General features: G+C 49.7%; 4 protein-coding genes across 4 annotated transcripts; 1 reads left to right on the top strand and 3 right to left on the bottom strand.

The window, feature by feature from the left end:
* Window positions 1-55: 55 nt before the first annotated feature.
* LOC34622353 lies at window positions 56-7,158 on the bottom strand. The gene is made up of 10 exons (XM_026337885.1): window positions 6,260-7,158; window positions 5,747-5,932; window positions 4,194-5,600; window positions 3,411-3,920; window positions 2,996-3,245; window positions 2,655-2,754; window positions 2,255-2,415; window positions 1,782-2,057; window positions 418-1,454; window positions 56-188 (listed from the first exon to the last, which is right to left on the bottom strand). The coding sequence occupies exons 1-10, from the start codon at window positions 7,156-7,158 to the stop codon at window positions 56-58; spliced, it is 4,959 nt and encodes a 1,652-aa protein (XP_026193670.1).
* Window positions 7,159-8,163: 1,005 nt separating this feature from the next.
* LOC34622352 (protein WEAK CHLOROPLAST MOVEMENT UNDER BLUE LIGHT 1) lies at window positions 8,164-10,715 on the top strand. Its single transcript, XM_026337879.1, has 9 exons — window positions 8,164-8,304; window positions 8,456-8,562; window positions 8,928-8,967; window positions 9,103-9,414; window positions 9,536-9,618; window positions 9,727-9,787; window positions 9,957-10,067; window positions 10,343-10,498; window positions 10,647-10,715. The coding sequence occupies exons 1-9, from the start codon at window positions 8,164-8,166 to the stop codon at window positions 10,713-10,715; spliced, it is 1,080 nt and encodes a 359-aa protein (XP_026193664.1).
* A 335-nt stretch (window positions 10,716-11,050) lies between these two features.
* On the bottom strand, window positions 11,051-13,326 carry LOC34622351. The gene is made up of 8 exons (XM_026337884.1): window positions 12,846-13,326; window positions 12,627-12,697; window positions 12,323-12,495; window positions 12,174-12,221; window positions 12,002-12,051; window positions 11,718-11,819; window positions 11,470-11,591; window positions 11,051-11,308 (listed from the first exon to the last, which is right to left on the bottom strand). Exons 1-8 carry the CDS (start codon window positions 13,324-13,326, stop codon window positions 11,051-11,053), a joined length of 1,305 nt encoding a protein of 434 aa, XP_026193669.1.
* Window positions 13,327-17,181: 3,855 nt separating this feature from the next.
* Window positions 17,182-19,605, bottom strand: LOC34622350. Its single transcript, XM_022735516.2, has one exon. It carries the CDS (start codon window positions 19,603-19,605, stop codon window positions 17,182-17,184), a length of 2,424 nt encoding a protein of 807 aa, XP_022590996.2.
* Window positions 19,606-25,198: the final 5,593 nt, after the last annotated feature.

The following is a 25,198-nucleotide window of genomic DNA, read 5'->3' as shown; positions in this document are numbered from 1 at the left end:
GGGAGTAACAGCAGTACTTCACCAAGGCGTATTAAAAATGCAAACGGCCACGAGTTCACAATTTAGCATTGTGTTCACTCGGTGGTGTCGTAATTGTGCTGCGCATTCCAACACCCTCGGAGCGTCCGTGTTTGCTTTCGTACACTTTATGCATATTATAGTAGTGTGCTTGAATAGAGGCTAGACGCCTTAAGAAGATTACGCAACACCACAAAAATTACCGTTGGGTTGTAAAAAAATTCACTACAAAGAAAATGAGATGACTTAGAACGCAGTATACATCAAGCGTTCTTCGAAGTGTATCCATGCGGGGTATATTCTGTTCCGCCTTCCCCCCGTCAGGTGCGCAGCGCTTGCTTTAGACACGTGTTAAATTCCTCACGTTGCTCTTCAGATGCGAAGAACAACGTGAGAAGCGCGAATCCGCCAGGCAAATCTGAGTCACTGCGAACCGTGAGAACTGCTGAGGATTCACCATGGGCAGTTCGAGAGAATGAATCGGGAGGCTGCGTGCTGCGGTCATGCAGTTGTAATGTGCACTGAGGCGTAGTGGCAGCGTTGGAGGGCGATTCGACTGTCCAGGGGCCCACTCTGTCCTTGGCCAATTCTTTTGGGGACCCTTGCGGAGCGTCTTGCTCCGTGCACTGCGGCAAGTCTTGGGGAGTCACCACTTTTGCATCGGCAGCAACCGTCACCGCCGCAGGGGGTTTAAATGTGCGGAGGCCTCCGAGCCCCAGTCGCTCACTAAAAGAGGCGGAATACTTGCTACTGCGTTTTTTCCCCATGAGCCACCAGCAATCGGAATGGAAGCCACGGTATAGAGCGCTAGTAGGAACGCACAGGATTACCGGGTACTCACATGCCACCGAAGACAGTGAGGCCGATGACCCGAGGTAGCATCGTGTTCGACTACAGAGAAACGGCACTGTAGAGTCTTCCTGAAGGATTGTTTGAATCGTTCTCAGGATTTCTAGAGGCCCCTTAGGTGCAGACAGCGTGGACCTCGCCTCAAATTCTCGTTGATCTCGCAGGGTTAGCGTCGATCGCGACAGCTTTCCCGCCGCCACATTGGAATCGCAGTGTAAAGAGTCAGATCCAATAGGAATTTGGAGTTCCTCGGTCACCCCTCCAGGTCCGCACCAGGTTACGTTCAAGCGTAGAGGCGCAGATGCTTCCTTGGAGACGGATGACCGCACTGGAGCTGCTGCCAGTCTCAATAGGGCTCTCTGGCCCAGTTGGAAGCCATTTAATGCCTTTTTCAACACCAGCCCAGCAGGGAGCTGGAGAACAATTCTTGCAGTCATAAAGCTGCTTTTCATGGCATTGGGAACTTCGCGAATGCGCACTTTCACCATGTTGTGTTTCCACTTAAGCAGCGAATTCTCCCAAGAAGGAACGCCCGAAGGAGATGAATGCAATCCCTCGGCGGGGCGGAATCGAATGTCTTCTGCAGACTGGAGATGGATAAAAAACAAAACAGGAGGAAGCGGCTTTCACTACGATGGTCCATTGCTCCGTTGGGAGTGGGCAGTATATAATGTGGTAAGCAAGCAATACGCCAACGACTAACCTATTTGGTGGGAACTGGAAGAGATATAGGCGATGAGTCAAATCAACACAGAATGATGTTCTATGGAATGATGCAGTGTCACTCCAATGCTCACTTCTTCCTAGTGATAGCTCCCCGAGAACCCATCACGAATTTATTGCTCACAGATATATAAATAGTGGTAAGAATGAGAAAATGGTAATAATGCGTAATCCAAACATAGAGTCCTCACCTTGGGTGTAGCCGCTCCACGATCGACGAGGATATCCGCAAATGTAAAGGTCCATAAATACTCAAAAGCCACGTGCTTATCGATCGCGCGCTGCATGACGGATGGGGCTGGGGGGGTTGCAAGCCAATAAGAAAGCACCAACAACGAGATGGAGTAAGAGACAGCTGCTCCGAATGCAAGAGCCTCTGGAAAACATGCATTCACAAGGCATGCAGCAGAACAGCAATACGCCCAAAAATCCTCGTTTGCTTTGCAAGGCATCAGCAAGAGAGCATTCTACAGCATATCTGCCGGAGTCACTACGCCCAATATAAGTTCACACTTTGAATAGCTCGTAGATAACGTCATAGAACTTTGCTGGTTCCCTTGCTCCTAGTGAAGTAGGCTACAGCATCACAAAAGAGCCCATCAGAAACCCACTCGAACTTGATAGGTGTATACAACACAAGCATCAGCACACACTAACCTCTAGCGTGAAACGGCATCCGGTGCTTCTCTTCGGCGGTACGGGCAGTGCATGCAAGTGCGCTGATGAGAGCAGCCCCCACAAGGCCGACCGAGCAATTCGCCAAAATGAAGCGCCTTTCCAGGTTGCGACTCACGTCCAGGCAGGGAGAGCCTTGAGTTATCAAATCTGAAGAAAACACCGTGCGGCGGCAAGAATGGGATAGACTTGCGTTTGTTTGCAAACCATAGAGAATCAACGGCTGGAAGTTTGAAACAGCTGTGTTCGGGGTTCGCAGTGCATATTTTTGCATCCCGCCCAGCAAAAATCACCAGCACACTGAAACTGCATTCGTCGGTCACATCGAGGAGTCGATAGTACTAGGAACTGCATTCATAGAGCCATCAGCTGGACTTGTGTCAGCCTACCGACGAAGGAGTAGCACGTCATTTGCAGCTGCTTGCTGCGCTCCCCCAGACCCTCAAAGGACGGGTCGCAGGGATCTGGAGCAGGCCTTAGCCGCTTCAGCTGCACAGGTCAAAGGAAAAAAATAAGAGGCTTTTGGGATGCTGAATGCACTAATCAGGGGCTGATGCTTCTGGAAAGAATGCGTGGGAATGAAAAAGGTTTTGCCCCGCGGTGCATGCGCATTGATATCGCCACACCAGAGCAAGTAGCCAAGCACATGCTACAGACGGCAAGAAAAAAAGAGATCCTCTCTTTCAGCCCCTTTCCCGTCTCCGCAAAAAGCGCGAGGCAAACGCCTTACCGATGTTAGCAACTGCTCACGAAGATCTAAATCGATGGCATACTTGAGTGCTCTCCACTTGAAGAGGGCGGTCGTGAGCTGAATAGCCCCTAGACACAGAAAGAGGATTAAGGAAGTGGCGATGGCGCAGCCGACAAGAAACTCCGCGTTCCTTTTCTCTTCGAATAGATATACAACAACCAGAAGGGCCCACACTGCCAAAAGTAGAGAGGCGAAAAGCACTGCGTGCATCCCTGGGCCGTATGCGCATCTGAGGATCAAGGAACAAGACCACGCAATGAAATCGGCATTGCAGGAATCCATGAAGCTATGATCATGCCGGAGCTCGAATCGAGCATCCCTCCTTTCTCTCAGGAAGGGGTACCAGCGGACTGTGATTATAATGTAAGTGCCGAAAAGCTCGTGCCTGACTCACCCCGCGAGTGCTTGGCTAATGGCTCCAAATACTTCCATATGGCCACCCGCTTTTGCTGGGGATGTGCGACATTTATCAGAATCCTCAGTGGATTTGCAAGGCTCCGACAAATCGATTTCATACAGGGACCCACTGCCGCGTCGGTCTTTCTCAGGACCGTCCCCGCCGTTCGCAACATCTTCATAGGCACTCAGAGTACTACTCTCTTGCCAAGTATCAGCCTCAAGCAATGTTTGCGCGAAACGCCATTCACTGCCTGGCGACTGTCTTATGGGCCCTCCTGGGGATCTTTGTTGTGTTGCCACAACGGCGAGAGGAGCTGCCGTGTGTGCAGACGGCAGCTGCCGATTACGGTGGACACTTTCATTCTCGGGGTCTCCAAACAAAGTGCTTGCTGTACTCTCACGACCTGATTTGGTTGCTTTATCTGTCCTGCCTCCCTGGATCCACGCCTCACTAGCTGCAGCCCTTCCCTCGCGCGCCTTTGCTGCGTCATCGTCTTGTAGGATTCTCTGCCTCTTGCGCGATGCCTAAAGAAAAACAGATACATGTCAGCTGTACCAAACGCACTAGGCTCTTCACGGAACTCTGTACTTCTCTTTTTGTGGAAGACTCTGACGTGAAGTGCAATAGATGTTTGAAGAAGGGCCGCAGCTAAGGGCCTGTCTGCATAGAGAGGTCTCGCCGCTTGTGACACCTGGCTGCGAGACTCTGCATGGGTATATCGAGTTCGGAAGGGTTCCTTAAAATTGGCTAGCACATGTGTTGCTGCATACTGAGCGCCTGTCACTCGGTCCTGTGTCCAAAGACCTTCGCGGAACGCTCTCGAGCGGCTTCGGATCTTCCCCCTGGATTGAGGGGAGCGACGATAGGCGATTTTCCAAAGTTGCACCGAAGCGGGCGTCACTGATGATGCGGACATCTGCGGCGGAGTTTCCACCAGCATGAGGACCTGCTGGATATTCCGAGTGACCAATCGACAACAACCTGGTGCTGCTGCTGCTACACATGCGCGCGTGCTCCCAGGCCACCTCTTGCTGGCAGCCTGGAGAAGCTGGTGGCTCCGACGGCGGCTGATCTGATACCTGCTGTGACGCTTTGCCTCGGGCTTGCGAAGCAGCCTGCTGTTCTTCCTTACTCCCCCCCACTTCCTCCAGAGTCGACTCTTCCTGTGGCCTTGCCTCCCCATGACACACGGTGGAGGCTTCTTCTTCGCCATTAACGGGGGATGGCACTGCGCTGCTGGCAAAGTCATCTGACGTCGAGTAACGCACCTCCCACTCTGCAGGATCTCCTAGCCTCAGCATCGTAAACGCCCCCAGGTTCTCACCCACCATGAGCTGCGGAAGCGGCGGTACAGAATGCTCCTCAACACCGGTAGTAGCGTCATTCAGGGGCTCTTCAGCAGCGCCACAAGTAGCAACGGCATCACCAGGCTCCAGACCGTCGTCTTCGTCATGAGGCTGTGTCGGGGTCACCTCTAAGAATTCTACCATGCGATTCAGTCCATGAGAACCTCTGTCGATATCAAAAAACTCACTCTGCTCGCTACCATCATCCGAAGGCGTCTGTCCGCCAAATCCATCTCGTAAACTCGGGTGCACTCCTTCAGAGTGCCCCCATATAGCGTCAAAGGCACCGGGAACATCTCCAGCGTCACCCCCCGCAGCCGCCTTGTACACCCCACCGAATGATAGCTCCTCAGACTTCACTGCTTTCGAAATCGAAGTCGCAGGACTCTTGGGGTCGTTCGAGGGAAAGTTGTCATTGTCAACGGATGAGCTAACACATATCATGCCAGGCCAAGCGGACTCCTTGGCGAAGCGATCCCACTCTCGATCGTCTTCCCAGATGGCAGGCTCTAGTGCCGCATCACTTGCATCCACAGTGCACGGTGAAGCCGTTTGGGCCTGGGCTTCCTCGTTAGAGCGCATGCTTTCCTCTATGACTACTTCCTGCACCTCCCAGTCGTGCTGTCGCACAATGTTTTCCAGGACAGTCGAGCGCTGGCGCCTCTTCGACTTCCCGGGGGGTGCGTCAACGCCCTTCGCCTGTGTTGCAGAGGCATCCCCCATTTCTGTCAGGCGAAAGGGACTCGTCGCCTTTAGCTGCTCCTGAAGGCGGGCCTTTTGTGCATGCGATTCCGCAGCCTCCAGTGAAAAAAGCGTTGCAATGTGTCGCCTTTCACCCCTAACGAGAGAACGCACAAAACGCAGAAGCGTCTTGACGATTCATAAAACTCGTGCATTCCATTAGATGCCCCGACCTACGGCCCGAATACTTGCGCAACCAACTTTGTGCGGCTACTTCAAGGAAGGGCTGTACCCCATTCCTACCTTACTGAGACCTGAGCATCGTCTTCTATCGCGTGCTGCAAAGCTGGTACTGGCCGCTCCTCTTCCTTGGCTGCGCCCAAACGCAGCGGGGGGATGTAAAGATAATGCTCAGGTATCAGTCCATTCCTCTGTGACTCCAAGTTGCTATCTGGCGACCGACGGGGAGATGCTTGCGAAGATGTGTAGCTCACACACGGCGATAAAGCTGCATCAAAAATAAACAGCATTTTTCGCCACTACAGTGCTTGCAAATGCCGAGAGAGCCACAGCGTCCAGGAATATCTATTCGAGGTGCTTCAGTTGCTCCCAATCTAGGCCGTGGCAGCCGGTCCACAATGCGCAAGTCTGCCCTCAGCTATTCACCACTCCCGCAGTCCCCTCTGTGTCTCTCAATTCCGTTTCTCGAAACACTATGCAACATTGCAGAAAACGACCTGGACTTTCGCTGGAGACCAATGCAAGACGAATACGGTATCCCTTCCTGATTGCTCTCCCAAATGGGCAACTGCCTACTGTAAATCTTTTAAGGACTTGGCACACGTCATACCTTCATGGGGGTCGTCTGGCACCACAGAAACAGACACAGATTCTTCCTGGTCAGACGGCGAATGGTCAACCCTCGGAAGTGGACGTCCCCGCCCGAAGACGTCCGTGTCTTCGGTTTCCGATGTGAAGTGTGAGTCTGCGAGGCCTAACAAAATCTTTTCAAATGTTGGTGGTGGGAACTGGCGAGGAGACATGACACGGCGTGGCAAACGCTGTGAGCCACTGCGACTGGAATGCCTAGCCTGTTTTGTTTTTACTGGTGACAACAGAGCTTCCGTTTTCCCATGCCCTGCCGGCGGCTCTTTGTGGGCCTTGCGCCTCTGGCGGCTACTGGAACGGCCTCGCTCTTCGCTGCATGCATCTCTTTCGGACTTTTCATATCTCGCACGGGAGCGAGATAGAATGCTGTACTCGGGGGAGATATTCTGCGCGTCTTGTCTTAGGTGCGAAAGACTGCTGCCATTCGGGGTCCTATGGCTAGCATAGGAGCTTCGAGTGAGCCCATCGGTGCCATCGAGCCAAGCGCGAGCGGTTACGATCGGGCTGCTCACTCGCCTTCTGTCAGAAAGCTGTGAAACTACGCTAGGACTACGGGAGCACTGAGAAGGGGTCCTGGAGGAGCGCTGGGAGAGCAGTCTCATAAAGGCAGGTGACGTTGGGCAACGTTCGGCGCTAGCCAAGTGCTTATCAGTCACAGCGAAACGCCCTTCATTATCAGCAGATCTGCCACTGTGTCCATCCCGTCCAATGGCAGAGCTATCCAACCGGGGTGCAGCTCCGCGAAAAGTATCCGCACTGGAATGAGAATGGCGCAGCCGGGTGCCTGAATCTGTATCCCGTGCAGCATTAAAAGGTCGCTTGTCCATGATGCAAAAAACTTTCAACTTCAGCGTCCAGGGCGATTAAACAACCTCATATGTTGAAAAGACCCTTCCGTTTGACTTGAGTGGGCTGCTACACTGACTGCTTCTATCGCGCGGAGGAGGCAAATCTCCCGACGTGAAAGATGTAGCCCTGCAACGGTTTGACGCGAGTGTCGAAACTGTGGTACTTTCAACCACCCAACTTGCAAATCCAGGAAGGTACACAACACGAAATGGGAAAAGGGTCAAAAAGTGTCAAAGGGAGGTGGTTTCGGCTGCTGCTCAAAGGGCATGGGTTTCAGATGCCCAAAGCGCTGAAATCAGAACCTGCTGCTGTGACTTTTTAAGCTGTGAAGAACCTTGCTACTTTGAAATTCCTTGCAGTTGCAACTTGGGGACAGATGGCTTTAGGTGAGGGAATGAGTCCACTGAGGGGACGCAGATGGCTGTCTAAAGGAAACAGCCGAAGAAAACGCAAGCCGAATACAAATAAAATTTAAATTAAGATATAGAAGGTGTTGAAGTGCCAAAGGTTCACAGTAATTCTGTACAAATGGCAGAAAGATACCACCGGTCAATTAGCCGCTGGCCTCCGGCCAGCCCCCGGACATTGTGGTCAAAAACTGCGTCCTCAGTAGAGAATACAAGTCAGTAAGACGGTAAAGTAATATTGAATGTGTATCTTAAATACACATTGTCAAGATTAAAATGAGGGATGCTCTCTGACTACTAACAGACAACCTCCGGAGCAATGTCGTTGGGTCTCTGTTGTAGCCATAGGGCGTTTGCGGGGGCCTGCAACCTCAGTCCGAAGAAGTCAGCCGAGCATAGCTGCAGCAAATATAGGCTTTTTCTAAGATACATCAACGAGTAAATTACTTTGCACGTGTTGACACATGTGCATGACAGGAACTTTCAAGGAACTCGGCGGCTGTCCCCAAATGGGGCGGACCACTTAGATGATAACCTTAGGACAATCGAGTGCTGGTAATTTGTTGCAACTGCAAAATGTCGAAAATCCTGGCCCTATCACAGAGCCTCGACCAAGCAGGGGACATTGCTGCAGTCAGGACTCCAACTGCCCAGGACAGCGCAGAAGCCAAGCACCCACCGGATCTCGGCCTGGGCATCAACACTGTAGAGGAACAGGTTAGAACGTTGATGCGGATCTTGTTGTGTACATGGAAATCCTCCTATATAGTGCCTTCAAATGTCGCTCCTCAGGTCTCTTAACCCGTGTTTGTGCCGTCGCGTGTACATATACGTGTATTTGTGCGAATGTTTGCTTGTGGCTCTACAGCTCGAACAACTGACTCAGCTGGTACAGAAGCTCACTGCACGCATTGCCAGTGAAGAGGACTTTCGAGAACTATTGAGAGCTCAGCTCGATGAGGCATACGCGGCAAGCCATTTCGACACCTGGATCTATCAAGAATTTGCCTACTGTGCACTTACAACCTTGCAGTCTGTTACAACGCAGCTTTCGTTTCGACAGCAGCCAACAATTGATATTACCTAGGTACCCTCAGCTTCTCAAGACTCTTTGATTATTGCTAGCCTCACTGCTCTCTGCCTGGTTCCGCAGCAATTGGCCAATGCCCGGACAGAGCAACCGTCAGTGGTCCTTGATAAAACTCGTCATCCACCAGACGAAATCCCGTAAGGACGCTGACATACTCGCTATTTAATCAGCTAATTCATGCATTCTGCATAGTGCAGCAAGCTACCTCTGTCAGGAAGAAATACTGATTTTCGGTTCTCCATTAATGTGACCACAGGTGGCGCGAAGCAACCACCGATCAGCTCACGAAGGTACCTTCTTCCATTCATGTGTCCCATTCCCCTTAGAGCTCATATATTATTACAAATTACTGTGATCAAAGGTGTTTAAGTAAAGTTTAAGATCCTCTTGCTATCCTATTTGTCGTGGCCTGTTTTGGAGCTCAGGTTACTAGGACAGCAGAGGAACTCCAATATTTACTGGACCAAGAACGAGCAAGGAACGAAGAAATGCGTATGCAATACGAGCGTCAGCTGAAGGTAATTCGAAATGGTATTCAAAAGGAAAAGCGCGACCTGAAACAATCACTGGTGCAGCAAGTTGACTTCATTATCCGCAAGTACAGAAGTCTGGCCACTGAAGCCGTCGCAGCAGCACGTCAGGAGCGTCAAAAAGTACAAACAGAACGCATCAAAGCCCGTGAACTTGCTGAAACAGCTTGCCGTAACTTTGAGAAAGATATTAAGGAGAGGACAAAGGTCAGTGGAGTGTAGTGTACCGCACTTTTCATATTCACATCGGTCAGAGATGTATCAAAAGAGAGATATGGGCAAGTCCGGCCCCCCACCCTCGGGCACAAGCAACTAACTTTGTGCTCAGAAAGCGCTGGAAGAGTATCGCCAGCTCGCTCAAGAAGCCCACAAAGCAGCCCAAGCCGAGAGGGAGGAACTTATGCAGAAGTGGTAGGTTAGCTATTTGTATGCAGAGCTTGGTTCAATAATAATAAGCATATTGTTGCCTAAGCTAAAAATGCGCATTCTTTAGTAATTTACTTACAATTCGCTTTGCAGCACGGACCTCGAGAAATCAATGATAAGCAAACGTCAACAACTCGACACTCTGGTTATTCGGGTCAGTTCTGAAGTCTTTCATACTTTGCTAAAAGCAGGCGGCAATAAAGCAATGAATGCGTCGTGAAGTAATACCTACTAAAAGGCTCTAAGCAGAGAATAAGCCAGCCTGCAGCGTAACAAGAAACTCAGACATGTTCCTACCTTCTATTCGAAGATTTGATATTCAGGAGGCAGAGAAGAGAGTCCACTGTTACAGACTGAGCCATCAGAACATGAAAGACCAGCTTGAACGTGAAAGGAGGCAGTTCGCACTGATGATGGGCGAAATCGCAAACAAGGTATGATATGGTCACTAGTGCCCTGGTGGAGCGCAAATGTCTTTCGAAGCCGTTTTTGAAGCAGTCATTTAATGAGGCTCGTTTGCCGATTCTAATCGATACCCCTTCTGAGGGAAACCTGCTTCAGCACCATGAATTTAGAAAGATATCATTTATTTAATTTATTGTGCTCCTTGAGCACTTGAAGGAAAGCAAAAACGATGATATACATAGATATTACCATAGCATTACAAGCTGAGCAAAAATAACAGTGCGGCACCGAATGACATGCTCAGGTTGAGAAGGAGTGCAGTGACTATGACTCCGCCATGATTAAGGCCGTAGTGGTGTTCTGCAAAACGAAGGGTGTGGATATCGATGAAACTACACTTCGTCAACAGCTGGGTAACATTCGTATCCAAGGGTTGAAGGATGGCAGCCTAAGTTCTGAGGTACGCTAATAACAGTTCATTTGCGGTCTCGTGCGACACGGGCATAGTATAGAAAAAGTTGATGGATCTTGTAGAGTCCGGACAGGTCTCAAGGAATGCCGTGCAGCATTTGTATTGCTTTGGTGAAGCTCTATGTATATGTATGCAGCGGCCTGATCCTCGTCCACTAACTGTCAAATACGGCTTTCAAGCAGTGACTCCCGGGGGTGCCAATTGATGCACAACCGCATCCACGCTGGGCAGCAACTGTGGGCAATTTAGGCCTTCAGCATTTGATAGGGCAGAATCCCCCAGAAGAAAATTCAATTTCATACTGAGCGTATTCTCCCTGTTGCCGGTATCAGCTTCGTGCGCTCGTGTCAATAACCGGGCACGGTTTATAAGCAACCTAAGCCACATCCTACTTCTTCAGTACACACACGCCGTTCAAAAATGATATTGGTGTATATCTAAACACACTACAGAGTCGGATCATTACGCCCACTGGCAAGCGAGTGGCACGTGCTGGTTCAGTAAATGAGCAGTCTAGCAATTCTCCTTAGTTAAGATCTGTCACTGCCCTGTGATCTGCATCTTGCAGAAGTACATGGGCCCGAAATTCGACATGTCTGGAAGCATTGCAAAGCCGTGCTTTAACTTTTCAATAGAAAATACCGCGGATTTTGAATGGCCAACAGATGGCAAATCTGTTGTTCGAGGTTGCACCGCCGCCACTCTATCAAGAAGTCTTACTTCAGGAGGCCACTCCCCACTAAATAGGGGAAGTATCTTGACGTTGACTTTCGCTTTCTTGAGGAATTTCTCAATAACCTGCAAGGGTGAATCGAGAGCAGTACCAAGCTTGCCTCACCCAGCGTTCTGCACGGATTTCCCCAACAGCCCGAAAATGCTGACAAATCTCGCCGAAAAGGGACGAAAGAACGGTACTTCCCACTATCTAGTACAAAGTCGTTTCGCTGCGCTGAACCTACTGCGTCATTCTCAGCTTCAGACAATGAGCAAGTTGTGTAAAGCAGAATGCCATTCCTTTTTAAAAGCTTTGAAGCAATAAGGAGCATCTTTAGCTGGCGCTCTGCGTGCGCCTTAGGTGTGCCTGATGAGCCACACAATCATCGAGGCTGCATATAATTGAGAACTGTTAGCGCACAATGTGCCCCAGAGTGCCTGATTCATCCCTGACGGCCAGTTCGTTTGTAATAAGTTAGTAGATGCATCTTACTTGGTGACCAGTTTGCAATCGCTGATCCTCCTTTATGCAAAAGGTGTCTGTCCGAGGAGCACGGCGCGTCCAGAAGAATCCTATCATATGGCGCGAAACGTTCTGTATGCAAACACGGGCTCGTACTATGGGGAAAATTAGTGGATAAGGACTACTAGCATTTAAAGAATGGAAGGTCTATGAATTCTACTGGGCTACACACTAACTCGATTACCACTGAACACTGCATTTGTTTGGGATAGATTGTGCTGCGTCGAATGGCGTTGGGCGTGAGTTCAAGTTACCGAATGAGCCACCCTTGCAGACATCCGCACAGCTGAACTGGAGGCGCTGCCTGTAGGCATAGGTAATTCAAACGTAATATTGGCATATTTTTTTCCGCTGGACTAATCATGCACAGAGGAGTACGCTGGGCGAACTGCTCCCATATTTTATGTGCAAGCGTGTATAGCTCACCCAGCCGTTGCGTATTCTGGCAAAAACTTGGACATTGTGGCCTGAAGTCTGAGCGAACAGCAGTTATCGACAGTCCATCGACCTGGATCGATGCGATACTTCCCCTAGTGAAGGAGGACAAGGAAGCTACTGATAAATACATTGCGCACCGCGCCAATCTATCCCGACTTGCGTCGTTGCATACTAAAAGCCCGCCTTGGTCGTCCTCGTCATCTTCAGAACTTCTGATGTGGTACGGCATGCTTGGACTTCCGATGGCATAGTATGGAACTCTTGCTACTGTAATCATGCATGATATTATCAGCGATTTGCCTCCAGGTGCCTGTTCGCAGCCGTATCCAGCGTCTATACAAAGCGACCCCACCATGTCAAACTAATCTTCGACTCACATTTCACATGGATCAGCATGATTTTAGTTGTCGCAACATGAAGAGCATACAAGGAATCTCTTACCGCGCACATGTCAAGCACCACTTCTCCCGGCTGCGCCCCAAGGGCATACGCTGCAAGAGCAGATGCCCCATCTGCAGAATCGCATATCGAAGGCAAGAAGGAAACAGCTTATGTGCAAATACAGTACAGAGATCACTCTAGTCAGCCTCCAAGAAGGCAACGATGCCCTAAACCGTCAGTTCAACTTGGTGGAAGGCGTAATAGCTGTTACAGAGTTACCCAGAAAATACGTCTTCTCCCTCGCCTCCTCTATGACATGGTCATCATCAACAATCTGTACCTGCTTATTAAGGTCCCTATTTGCGGGACCCTGGCCGCTGGCCCCAGGATGTTCACAGTTGTTGCACGGGAAATTAGTGGCCACGGCATGCACAGTAGACCTGCCTGCATCGCTTGCTCCAATTGTATTGCTCTCTACAAGTGCTGTACTAGTGGGCAAAGCCGAGCTGCTTGGTGCGCTGCTCTCATTGTCCATTCGTAGCTCTGCATTGCTATCGTGGATGAAGCAGTTGGGGATTACGCAAGGCAGAAACCGCGATTTCCTCTGAAGATATCGCAGCGCACTGTGAGAAATGGTCGGTGCCACAAATGCAATTTGGGTAGGAACGTCCGCAAGAGCATTAAGAAGAACATTCCAGCGGTCCCTCCCATACTGCTTGCAGTAAGTTGCGCTCCAACTTGCACCTCCCCGCACGCTCATACTGCCGAGACGAAGAATGGTTATGAAAGAAAATTCTTGTATATGTTTACCAGTGCCTGCAAATCTTCTCAAACAAGCGTCATCTAACGAGCTAGAACCCCTAACACAGCGGCTTGACTTAGTTCGGAAAGTTGGATCGATACAAACCCCCGTCTAACCCGATTGGCCCACATGGATCTGTGGAAGGCTGCATGACACACGAACACATCTTTAACCGGCAATCTCCTAATGATGTAGGTAACAGAAAATTTAAAGAATATGTCATTCTCACCACCATCCGAAGTATGGCTTGCAGTCGCCTTGCCAGTAACAGTTGGCATGCAACAGTCCGTTGCCAGCAGCCGCTTCATCCTCAGACTCTTCTTGGCACTAACTGGCGCAAATCTCTAACCAAACTGCATAGACTTAGGTATTTTTTGGAGATTATATGAACTAACATTGTTTTTGTGTTCGTAGTAGGAGCCCAGTACGTCTCAGCATGGTGGAGCCTACCTAGGCAACGACTGCCTCAGAGCTGGGTGCCGCATTCCAGTAGAGACCAATTGGGGTTTGACCCACCTTCTTCTTACGACAGCATTGATCTTCTCATTTATTCACTGCACTTTTGAACTTGATTCAAGTTCGATGCTGAATACCACATGAAATTCCTCCCAGTGACCCAGCCCGCCAGCATGCCACGGAGATTGTTTGAGTGCAGACACTGGCACTTTTAAGTTTACAGAGCAGTCCTGTCCTCTGCTTGCCATAAAGAAGTATTTACTCTGAGAATTTACTGCTAGCGCCTTCGATAGCGTTTGTGTACAAGGCCTTCGAGCTTGCTAGCTCAAGAACAAATTATGAAGCATACGGCATTCCCGTCCTTCCTATGCAGTTGTCTTCAAGCTGCCCTACTGTAGGCCGAGCCTTACGGTAGCATAATTTGGGAATAGTACCATCAGACACTACTTCGCCAAATGGCAGCCTTCAGCAAGTAAGCAAGAATATTTTTGACCTGGCAAATGCAATGATCGCCGCCGCACTGTTCGTCACTCACTCTTCTTAGAAACTCGTGCTGCTCTCCCAGTTAAAGAGAGGGAAGCAACCACTTGACTCGCATCTTTGTGCCAACTTGCAGAACAATATTTTGCTGAAAGTATCAGATGGCTTCTAAACGTCAGTCCAACTGCAACCCCAAAGGCCTCATCGCCTTCAAGTCCCCGCGAAGGCCTCCGGCAACAAGCAGACAATCAAGGATTTGAGGAACCCAAATTATGGTTAAAATCTCTCAGAATTTTAGTGAAATTTGCATCACAATCAAGCCGAAGCCTCATCTTGTCCACAGCGTCAAGAGGGCTACACACACAACTTGAAAATCCAGAACTATGCATTACCTAGGTCGTCATGAAAAACCTGGGGCCTATGCGCAATTGTACTACAACTTTCAGCAACTTTTCTGTGAAACAACGAAAAAGGTACAAGAAAATTATCGGACGTTTCAAGTCTAAGGAATGCAAAAATGATCGGACTTTGCTAAAGTACTTCTGAACTTACACTAGAATCAGGCCGAAGCCTCGGCTTCTTTACATCCCGAAAGAGGACTCCGGGAACCAAGTGAAATTTCTCAGGTGAGGGAATGTGAAGTTATTGCAAGTGCCGTACTAAAATTGTTTGATGAATTTTGCTGTATAGTCAAGGCAGCGCCTCATCTTCTGCATATCATTGAAGAGGGTTCCTTTCAAAGTCGAGAATTCCAACGACATATAACGCATGTTGGCTACGGCATGGTTTGGATACTGCCAAAAACTTGACTACAGTCACAGTTTTCACCGCAATACATAGTTGGGACCCTACGCCGGAATTCCGGGTGTTCTTCACGTGGGTATGAGCAGGAAGTATGTCATGTACACGCACTACTGAATTACGGTATCAGACTTTTTGTTAGCTGAAAAAGTCAGTTGGTACTGTTTTCCCTACGCTATCAGTAACCGCTGGCTGGCATTGATCCATACATCCACGGCGTATTCCTAATATGGGAACAGTAGGGCGCCTTTCCTCACAGTGATCCTTCACTGATTTTAGTGTCAAAAATGGCAACAAGACTTATTCCAATAGGCACAACTAGTGCCACGATATCCGTTTGGATGCCGACAAAACCTTAGACCTTGCCAGGGATAGGCAGACCCCTGGGTTGACGCGGAGGAGCACAACATTGGGAAAGCCGACATCGTCGAACTTTTACCCCAGAATGCTTTTGCAGCTCACAGAGGTCGCGCTCAAAAGCACGAACCTTCCTGAGTGATGGCGGAGTCGCATGCCACCAGTAGAATTGCAGAGCCCTCAAACCTCGGCATATAAGTCTGCTGGCCGTATACTAGTGGAAAATTTCACTCACAAGATTATCCTCTTTCCGTATCTAAATTATATTCTGCACCACCACGTAGCCCGGAATTGGCTACAACATATGGCATGGTACTGTGTATGCACTTCCGACGAGAAATCGATGATTGAACAAAGCACGAAGCGGCACGAGGGAACAATAAACAACTGGAGGAGCATACGCACCGACATGGCGGTGCATTCGCCACTAGGGATCAACAAAACACACTGATACAAGTCTTCAGCCTCTTACAGGGTTAGGTGTATTCGACCCTCAATGCACATAGTGTACGATACACTATAAAACGTGGTCCTTCGAGAATCCATTCGAGTCCTAAAAGCAGTTTAGGGTAGCACCAAGAAAATGCATGTGAATAGGAGAAGCTGACTTGCCACAGAACACTGGGTCGGGGAGCACAGACTCATATGTTGTGCGGAGCACTTTCTGGACTTATTGCCCGTGGATGCACCTGACTGCTGTGGATGAGAACGAAAATAAACTACGCCTTTAGGCCAAATCTCACTGGGAACTATCTTGCAGATCCTTCCCCACGTTACAAGGGAGCACCACCCCCATGATTGGCTCCCCCATGTGGCCCCACTATGCGGTTTCACGCGGTACACCCAGACTTCAAACTGTGCAACCCTGAACAAAGTTTCCACTTTGAGTTGTGGCTTTCGGCAAGTGCTTCTCTGCATGCAAGCACCACAGTAAGCGTATACAACTATACGAGTGGATACTGGTAAAAGCACGACAAACAGTTTACCACAGGCAACCAAACTGCAACATTTCTAACTGTTATGGCGTCAGTATTGTGGGCCAAAGTAGACTCCTCCATCACTGCTGCTGTTATTCTAAACTAAAGGGCGTTCCTAACCGTAGTCGATGATGCCTACCCTCGCGCTCGCGCTGTGCAGTGGCGCTATTGGTTAATGCTGAGACAAGAGATTTTCCCCAAACACGCTTTAGACGCCCTCCATCCAGAAAAAAGCCGCATGCTGTTCTAGAAGAGACATGTCTCTCTGTCATGGTGCACTTATTAGTTCACAGCAATTTTACCAGCTCGGCCGGCATCAGGCTTGTTCATTATCTCCCCATAGGGCCTGTATCTTGTCAATCGTTTGCAAGTATTCAACATAGGTCCCCTTCGCGTTTCACACCTTGTTTGCCACCTGGCACGTGGCTCAACGCAGACTTCATATTGCTATGCTTTTACAATCCCTCCCAATAGCTAGATGTTACTCGCTCTGGAGCTATCTCAGACAAAAATGCTGCCTCACCTTCTCCAAAAGCAAGTCACGCAAGGCTTTATGATAGTGTCAGCCTGCGCGCAAGGGGTGCGCAGGGGGCCTCTGCATCCCCGCTAATATGCGGGGCAGGATCAAATTGATACAATCAAAGAGCTCTACAGCGCAGCTCCCACTGAAGGCACAAAAAAGGGGCTTGTGAAGGGCCATGTGTGCCACACATATCCCAGCCCTTCTCAACTGGTTCGTGCACTAAGGACCGAACTGAGGGAGATACGGCATCAGATGCGCCAACAGGAGCTTGTCAGCCATCAAAGACCTATCATGACCCCCTTCCTCTGTAACCTCTAAAGGACAGCCCACGCCAGAAGCATCATCGTCCAGAGGAGTGCATTCGCTCTCTGAATCGTTTTCGCTCGAAATTGCATTCTCGTCTACTGGCATTCTTCGTCGTCTCTTCTGAGCGGCCATCGAAGTTAAAGTGCTGTCGTACCCTGCGTCCCCACTTTCCTGCGTTGAATCCTTACAGATCAAAGTCTCAGCGGTCCTATTCGCTCGCCGGGATGCAAACTCAACGCGTGCACAGTACTCTGCGTCCAAGCCACTGAGAGCGAGAGTATCCTCATCTGCCTGGACAGTGTAGATAATTGGAAATTCTGTTCTCTGATCCCTTCCAGCCGGAGACAATCGCGAGTCGCCGTGCATTTCACTATCATTGGGCGTTGATGTCACTAACCCCTGCTGATTTAAAGGCCCTTCTGGAGGCCCACCCTCGTACGCATTCGCCCCCAACTGACTTGATTCTACAGCCGAAGTTTCGTGAGCACTGGCCGGCACCGGTGTAAAAAAGTCACTCCTATGTTCAGGAGCGCCGGTAACCGTCGCTGAGGATTTAAGTGGTGCTGCAGAAGCAGGAGAAGAGACTATCTTCATATGAGGGGAAGCATTGAGATTGCTGTGCTCCTGCGTGTTGGGAGTTTCCCTCTTCTTCCAGCTTGGGCGGCGGATCTTTGAAAAAGGAGCCGCTGCCAAGCGAAAAGTGCATGAAGCCTCTAGCATGCGCGCGGTGTCTTCAAGTCGCATGATATCTCCGAACAAGGCAGAGGCCTCGTCAGTGATTGTATACAAAGGGACAGCACAGGGATCATCCGTGCCTTGGGTTGCCATCTCTGCACTCCATTCTTTGGGAACCGCAGGATCCCCATCGTTGGTGTCTGCAGAGACACCACAGCCGTCTGCCGAAGATTCACGCGCTGCTGCGGGCTCTGAACGACACCGGCTATCATCTAGCGCAACACACGGCTGCACTTGTTCAGTGGCAGCGGCAGGAACAGAGCCACACTCGCAGTGGGGAGGCTCAGTCGCGCATTGCCTTCTAAATCTCTTGAAAAATATGGTGTGCGAGGCTTTGAGGTGTTCAGTCAAGCTACGACTGATCAGTGGGGAAGGTCTCTGCACTGATCCCGGGCGACACATGTACAGAGGCGCTTGTTCATCGTCATCATCACTTTCAAGCCCCTCGTGACGTTCGATTCTCGGCCTTGGCGGAACAACTCTGCATGTCATTCTCGCGTACCGAAGGAAGTGACTCCATGCATTGAGTGCAGCTAGCGCAGGGCCCTCACCCAGCTCGTCCGTTCTCTCGGAAAGCGACTCAGACCGCGGCTGTGGAACAAATTCGGATGCATGCGCATCCTCTGCGCTCTGACTTTGGCTCTTTGAGACAGACTGCAGGGCCTTTGGCCTCCCCTGCCCGCGGCAGGCCGCATGGGAAAAATCATCCGAACTCTCCGCTGTGTCTGAGGCTGGGGAGTCGCAAGGCAGCGCGCTCCACGCCTTCCTCCTACGATATATGCTGTCCAGCATTTCAGGAGTCATGCATGCCGCGAACGCCTCAAGCTTACGCTGCAACAGTTCAGAACCGCAATCGGCGGTCTCTGCGGCATCCATTCGTTCAGCACCAAGGGTGCTGCTGTTGCTCCTGCCGCTGTCTTTTACCGCCTCATCACCGTCGAATGCAGGGCCAAGAATGCGGTCCCGTCTCTCAAGCATTTTCTCCACCCATCTGGATTTCGAAACCCTGATTTCGGCGGCACTTTTTGCGCTCACACGGTACTCTTCGATGAGCAAAGCTGCGCTCGTGTCGTCATCCTCGGCAACGTCGATGTATACAGCGACTCCGTCGTCGTCGCTCTCGACATCGATCGCGCAGGCGGATGGCAAGGCAGACTTGAAGGTTCGAGGAGTGCCGCAATGGGACTGCGCGTAGTTTCGCACGCTGTGGGCCACAGAGCTACTCTCCTCTCCTTCAGAGATGACTTTCGTATCTTCACGCGCTTCAGGCGGCTGAAACGTGAAGCCGTTGCTACCTTCTTTGTCGCTGCAGGTGCTGCGCTCGGGATGCGTGTCGGCAGACTGACTCGCATTCTGACTGCTGCGCTTGGGACTGGCTAAGTCTCTCACCGTGAGTTCCCTGCCAATCACAAAATCGTCCTTGACTGGAAGGGCCATGGATGTCTCAGTGGTATATGAAGAAGGCGACACAGAGTTCCTGCGAGGATCCGGGCTATTTTCGTCTGCCTCTGTACTCTCTGAAGCGGGTTGCAGCGAACGAAAGTCGCGGGGTATCCCATAGAGAGCGCCTCCCTCCGAGTGCGCTGCCATTCCAGGGCCCATTCTCGGCTTTTAGCGAGCTTGCTACCGCCCTCCTGCCGCAGCTTCAATTGCACGATACTCGGCTTGTAGGACGCAAGGGGACGACCGCTGTCTAGTGTGGATCTCAAGTAGCTTGACGCTGCCAAAAAAATTTCCACAGTACCGTCCGGTGGGGTCCGTGTAGGCAGTGGTATGAACGGCAGCTTTACCAGGGGGCCTTGGGCCCATCTAGAGACATAGTCCAGGCCTGGGATAGGGGTACAATGGGAGGGATCTCGATCTCGCCATAAAAACGCAAACTGGGGAGATGTGTGAAGCCGACAGGCACTGCTTCCCCGGGCATTCAAGTTGGCGGAGAAATGAAGTTGGTGGGAAAGGCAGCTGCGAAGCTGCGCCAGGAAGATCCCAAAAAGAGAAAGCAGGGTGCACATACACTCGTATGGGGCAGCGAATTTCGACTCAGGGGTACAAGGCATCCGCCAATGTTCATGCTCAGTCCGAATGGAACTAGGACGTTAACACTTAATAAGACCTAAAGGCTGCCGCATACAGACTACAACTTCATCCAATCGAGAGGCGAAATTTCACGTGAAGCACTTAATTAAGCGTAGGGCCCACAATGAACTACCACCCGCAGCTGTAGGGGGTGGGTCTAGTACGGGGCCTGGTGGCAACATGGTTTTGGGAGGAAGACATTTTGTCTTCTTTTGGTGCTGAATTCACGCGAGGTGGCGTTAGAAATTGTGGCCTGAGCATTTTAGAGCTTGATCATCTAGCTTGTCTAGGAAAACTATGATTTTGTACAGATATCCTTCACCGCTCACCTCACCAACCCACCAGCCCCTGTTCCCCCTCCATATAGTTTCTAATTGCACAACACGTCGCGTAGTGCCTGTTGCACTCAGCCCAGAAGAACTCACCTTAGTATTAGGACTGACATTCTGCGCAGCAGGACGCATATCATTTTGTTTTCCACAGCGTTTTCCACGAAGCTGTGGTACATTACATTTTTTGCAGAATAGCAAAAACGTAAGGACTATTAGCACTGTGGCGCTAGAAATGTTCGCATACCATCATTTGAGATCAGTATCATAGTGCCAATCTACGTGAGTATTAGCGTTCTCGGGGTTTTGCTAGTACATCTTATTTGCACACAAGACATATGGAAAGGGAATAAGCAGGTGCAAAGGATTCAGAGACGCATGATGTGTGGCACCTGAGCGAAGGCTTCAGCGATCTATCAATCAATCCTGCTTACTATAGGCACATTCGCACCTTTTCGTGGTGCCTTGTCGTCTCTCCATCGCCTCCTGCCAAGGCCTTACTTTAGGCTTCGAAATGCAACACAGCACTAGGCCAATTGTATCGGGCTATTCTACGCTTAGGCACCCTCTACCACGCATTGCATTTAGCAAGTATGTAGAAACTGGTTGATGGCTTAGTCCGGTTTTTCATATGTCTTCTGTTTTGCAGAGAAACATAAGCTCGATTCAGACAGACGCAATATTGTGCCCCTGCGCTAGGTGCAACTTGCAACTAGCAGTGCATGCTCGGCAACCTTGCATACCTGTGCGTTATTTAAGACTTGCAACTGGGTGCGGATGCTCACAGTGTTTAAAGGATGCAGCTAAGCGCACCTTTGCTAGCTCTTTGCACTCACGTCGGAATGGCGCGGACATGGAAAGGAAGAGGTCTTCTTGAAAACATTCAATAGCTTTCCAGTGTATTTGGGTTAAGTTAAGAGCACTAATATGCCTCCTAGGGAGACCGACGAAGCGTTCTCCTAACTGCTGGATGAAAGTGGACTGCCACCACTGAGTTGGGTGGCCCCGCTGATGCTCACAATCTACAATGAAGCGGGGCCATCCAACTTAGTACACATTTGGTCAAGGAATCTCCGGGGCCTAAAAGCTTGAGGCGCTAAACGGCATTTTGAGGCAAACCAGCTTTCCAGGAAAGATCCCAGTGTGGATCACACTCTCTGCAATCCTCGAAAAGTCCAAGAAGACTACGGACATGCACAGTCGCTCTAAATGGTTGTAGACTGACTTGATTTGAATGCAGTAGAAGTATCAGCTGAGATCCCTAGTAAGCGATTATCATTGAGGGGCGCAAGATAAATATGCCAGCTGCGCTTATGTGGTTACTGCATGTGCTACAACAACACAAGAGCTGCAGCTATGCCAAAGGTATGATATGTAGTTGTCTGCAGGTTGTGAGCTCTGACTCTTTTGTCAGTAAGAAGATAAAAGACGCAGCATTCCGTGTGTCCAGCCCACTGCTTGGCTTGCAGGCTTTACATCACAAGCTCACTACTCAAACTGCTGCATGTAGTGGGTAAGCTTGTATTTTATCCGTGCACATCTACGTATCTTCCCATGCTAGGACGACGCAGAGTAATGCAACGGGTGACTAATAAACGTGAATCCTATGGCACCCTTTTATATTTCGCACCCCTAAGCAAGAAAAGCTGGTCGATCTCCTCTCCCTTAACCCACAAGGATGTTAGGTCGTATAGGAGGCAAAGAGAGTCTTGCTGAAGGCGGTTCTGCCTTCCAAGCCGTCCGGGTAGTTGCAAAAAGTTCCACAGGCAGTTGCGCACAACGCTTACGGTTATAGCAGTGAGCTAACACTACGTTGAAACAAAGGGATATACGAACAGTAGTACCGAACAGTCAATTTCCCTGTTTCTCTTCATTAAAAAAACTGCAGGTAGCTGTCAGCGTAGCCTGGCCTGACGAGAGGCACTTCCATTCGAAGTTGTAGACCTCCGCTGTAAGCGCTGCCCCACGGGCTAGTCTTCAAGGTGCGGTGTACCTTGAAGAGTGCACCCTTTACTGTAGTAGAACTGCTGCTGTGAATTGCAGCTAATTAGTGCAACACTTGAAAGATGTGCATTGTAGCGCTACATCGATGGTCTCCAACCGGAGACACTTATTCTAAAGCCCAATAGACAGCGAAGTAAGCGGCTTTTAAGTGCCCTTCCAAAAACCATATCTCCTTTTCTCTCACCTTGCCCTCCCCTATTATGATCGCCGCATGAGGGAATCAGGGCAAGTGGAGTGCGCGTGGCTACGCCCTTTGAACACTCCGAACATCTACACCCTGCTGCAAGTTTCGACTAGCGCACAGGTATGCAATGTTCATTCCTGTCACATTGAACTGATTTTCCACAACAATTTACACGCAGTAGAAGCCAGTTTAAACAGCATATCCTTCTCTTGTTCTTACCCAATTATAGCTAGTGCAGTAGAATGTGCGTGATTGTAAGTGAACCGGTACGTGTCTGCTGTTGGGCTGAACTTTACAGCGAGCCTGAGCCCATGCATATCATCAAATGGCTGTCACATACTGCTCCGCACTGCTCAGTGGGCAGAGTTGAAGCTATTTCACAACACCAGAACCCGCTGCATCAATCATATGGAATATTATCTGGCGAGTCAGTCAACCAATCTTCTCGGAGCCTGATGTTTTATGGTGCTTTGTGTTGCCCCATTCGCAATAGCTTTGTCGCCTCCCGGCAAATAATTGCTCGGTGTCTGGATAAAAACGAAATAACTATAGAAAGACACGACCTCCATGATGGCTCTTTCACTCACCGATTCCAAGGCAGTCGCTTTCCAAGTTAAATGCTTGAACGTGGAACCCACATATGGCAGAAGGCTCGGGCGTACTATTGACGTATGGGCAACATGCACTCTTTCCTCTTCAAGATTGCTCAGGGTGCACGCCCTTGCGTCGATTCTGTCGATCACCCGATATCTTCCTATTTGACTCTTCATACAAGGAACTAGTATTTTTAAAAGCCTTCTTGACCACCGCTTGATACTGCAGACATCAGTGAAATCCATGTTAAGTGTGATAGAGATATTCATAGAATGGTTGCACTGCTGAAGATCGAGGGCGTGTCCTTACACCCATCCCCGAAATGAAATTTAAACTGGTCCCTTTGCGAGATTTCCTATGCCTTTGTATGTGGGATTCAAAATAGGGAAAGCCGAACATACCCAACAGAAGTGCAGTATGCTTAAAATACAGGTAAATGCTGTGAAGGAGAGCTCCTGACAAATGTAGAGACTCTCAAGAAGGAGCGCGACATTTGTGGTGTAAGGCTCTTTGGCCAACGCAACATAGCACACTACAAAATATTCTGCAACGTAATTACAAGCAACCACAATCCCATATCCTTGTGCCCTGGACAGTGTCGGGCCATGGCCGAACGGCAGTGTTAAACGTCTGCATTTGGTGTAGCTGATGTCAGCAAAATTAACTAGATGCTGGCAACACTTCCATACTCCGTGCACTTCTCAGTCTTTTTGAAGGGAAGGTTTAACAACTCCAGCATGCAAGGCAGCCCGTTTGGCTAGCTGTATTGAAAGCATAGCTGGGTGCAACGACGTAGGGAACTGAAAAATGGAGTGTGGAAGGTGCCTAAAAGACTATCAAGTCATCCAATGTCCATGTGCATTGAACAGCCGAGTCACAGTGCATGCACTGATGGCGAGTGCCTCCATGTTGCTGTAGAGAGATACTTGTGGCGTACTGTTCGTGCAGTCTGTCCCAACAAATGGTGCATGCTACCCCGCACGCAACGAAGCTGGTTTGGTTGGCTGCCGTTTCCTGTTTGACAGAAATCACGCTTGATTATATCCCCGGAATCATTGGCCGCAATCGCTCCAGTCTCTGGTCATTTGCCCCGCCGATTCGGCAATGCTTACATGTTTTGCTTCTGGATTGTATCGCACGCTATGCATTGTCTCTGCTGACCTTGTATGCTAAAACACGGGCCTAAGCCATTGATGTATAAGATAGATAAAGTAGAAGACAGTTACTGTGAAAACTCGCTCGTAAGCCTGTTGATCAGCTGGTATGTGATTTTTGAATAGCTTAAATGCCCAGTAAGCTCATGGGGCAAGGTAGTAGCTCAATGGCGTTTGAGCACCGCTGCAATATTCCATTGACTATCAGCGCACATGTACATCAAAGCCACAAAACGTGCAATAGCATTTTTTGACATCTCATGGGTCTGTCTAGATGAACGATCCTGTTTCAGGCATCCCCCATCAGTAATACACGATAAGCTAAATGAAACAGGCATCTAGGATGCCCAACTCGATGTGTCCTCCCAAGATCCAGAAAAAGGGAGAAGAAAGTGTGAGCAGCTTCACACGCTATTCACCGTTTCCGTGGTTATGGAGGCAGCAATCACACCTACACAGCACACGTTCTCAGGGTTAAGGCTTTTAGAGCACTTGCTTATTGACTCCGAAATTCTCAGTCTAAAAGGACCGGAGGGAAGGGCTTCTGCTGAGCTATGCTGGTCTGATAGGGCCACAAAGGATATGCGCATATCCGATGTACAAACCCAAGGTTAGCGTGCTATTTTTTAGCCTGGAAGAAATAATCTATGTGTCCAAAATAATCTCGACATAGTATCTGCTGTAGTACGGTTACTAAACACTTCGTTTCATCTTTTGTTTTATCCAGAGCTCGTTCACCACCAATCCTTCGAAATGCATGTAACAACCCGTGAAAATTGCTTACGCTTTGAGTCCACTAAAAATGATAAAATAATTATGCATGATACCTTCATCAACGACGCATTCATCCTACA

Source organism: Cyclospora cayetanensis, unplaced genomic scaffold (assembly GCF_002999335.1).
Source record: "Cyclospora cayetanensis isolate NF1_C8 unplaced genomic scaffold, CcayRef3 CcayRef3_contig_21, whole genome shotgun sequence".
Classification (NCBI taxonomy): Eukaryota; Apicomplexa; class Conoidasida; order Eucoccidiorida; family Eimeriidae; genus Cyclospora; species Cyclospora cayetanensis.
Note: the sequence above shows the minus strand (reverse complement) of the source record. Positions and strands in the feature narration are given on the sequence as shown.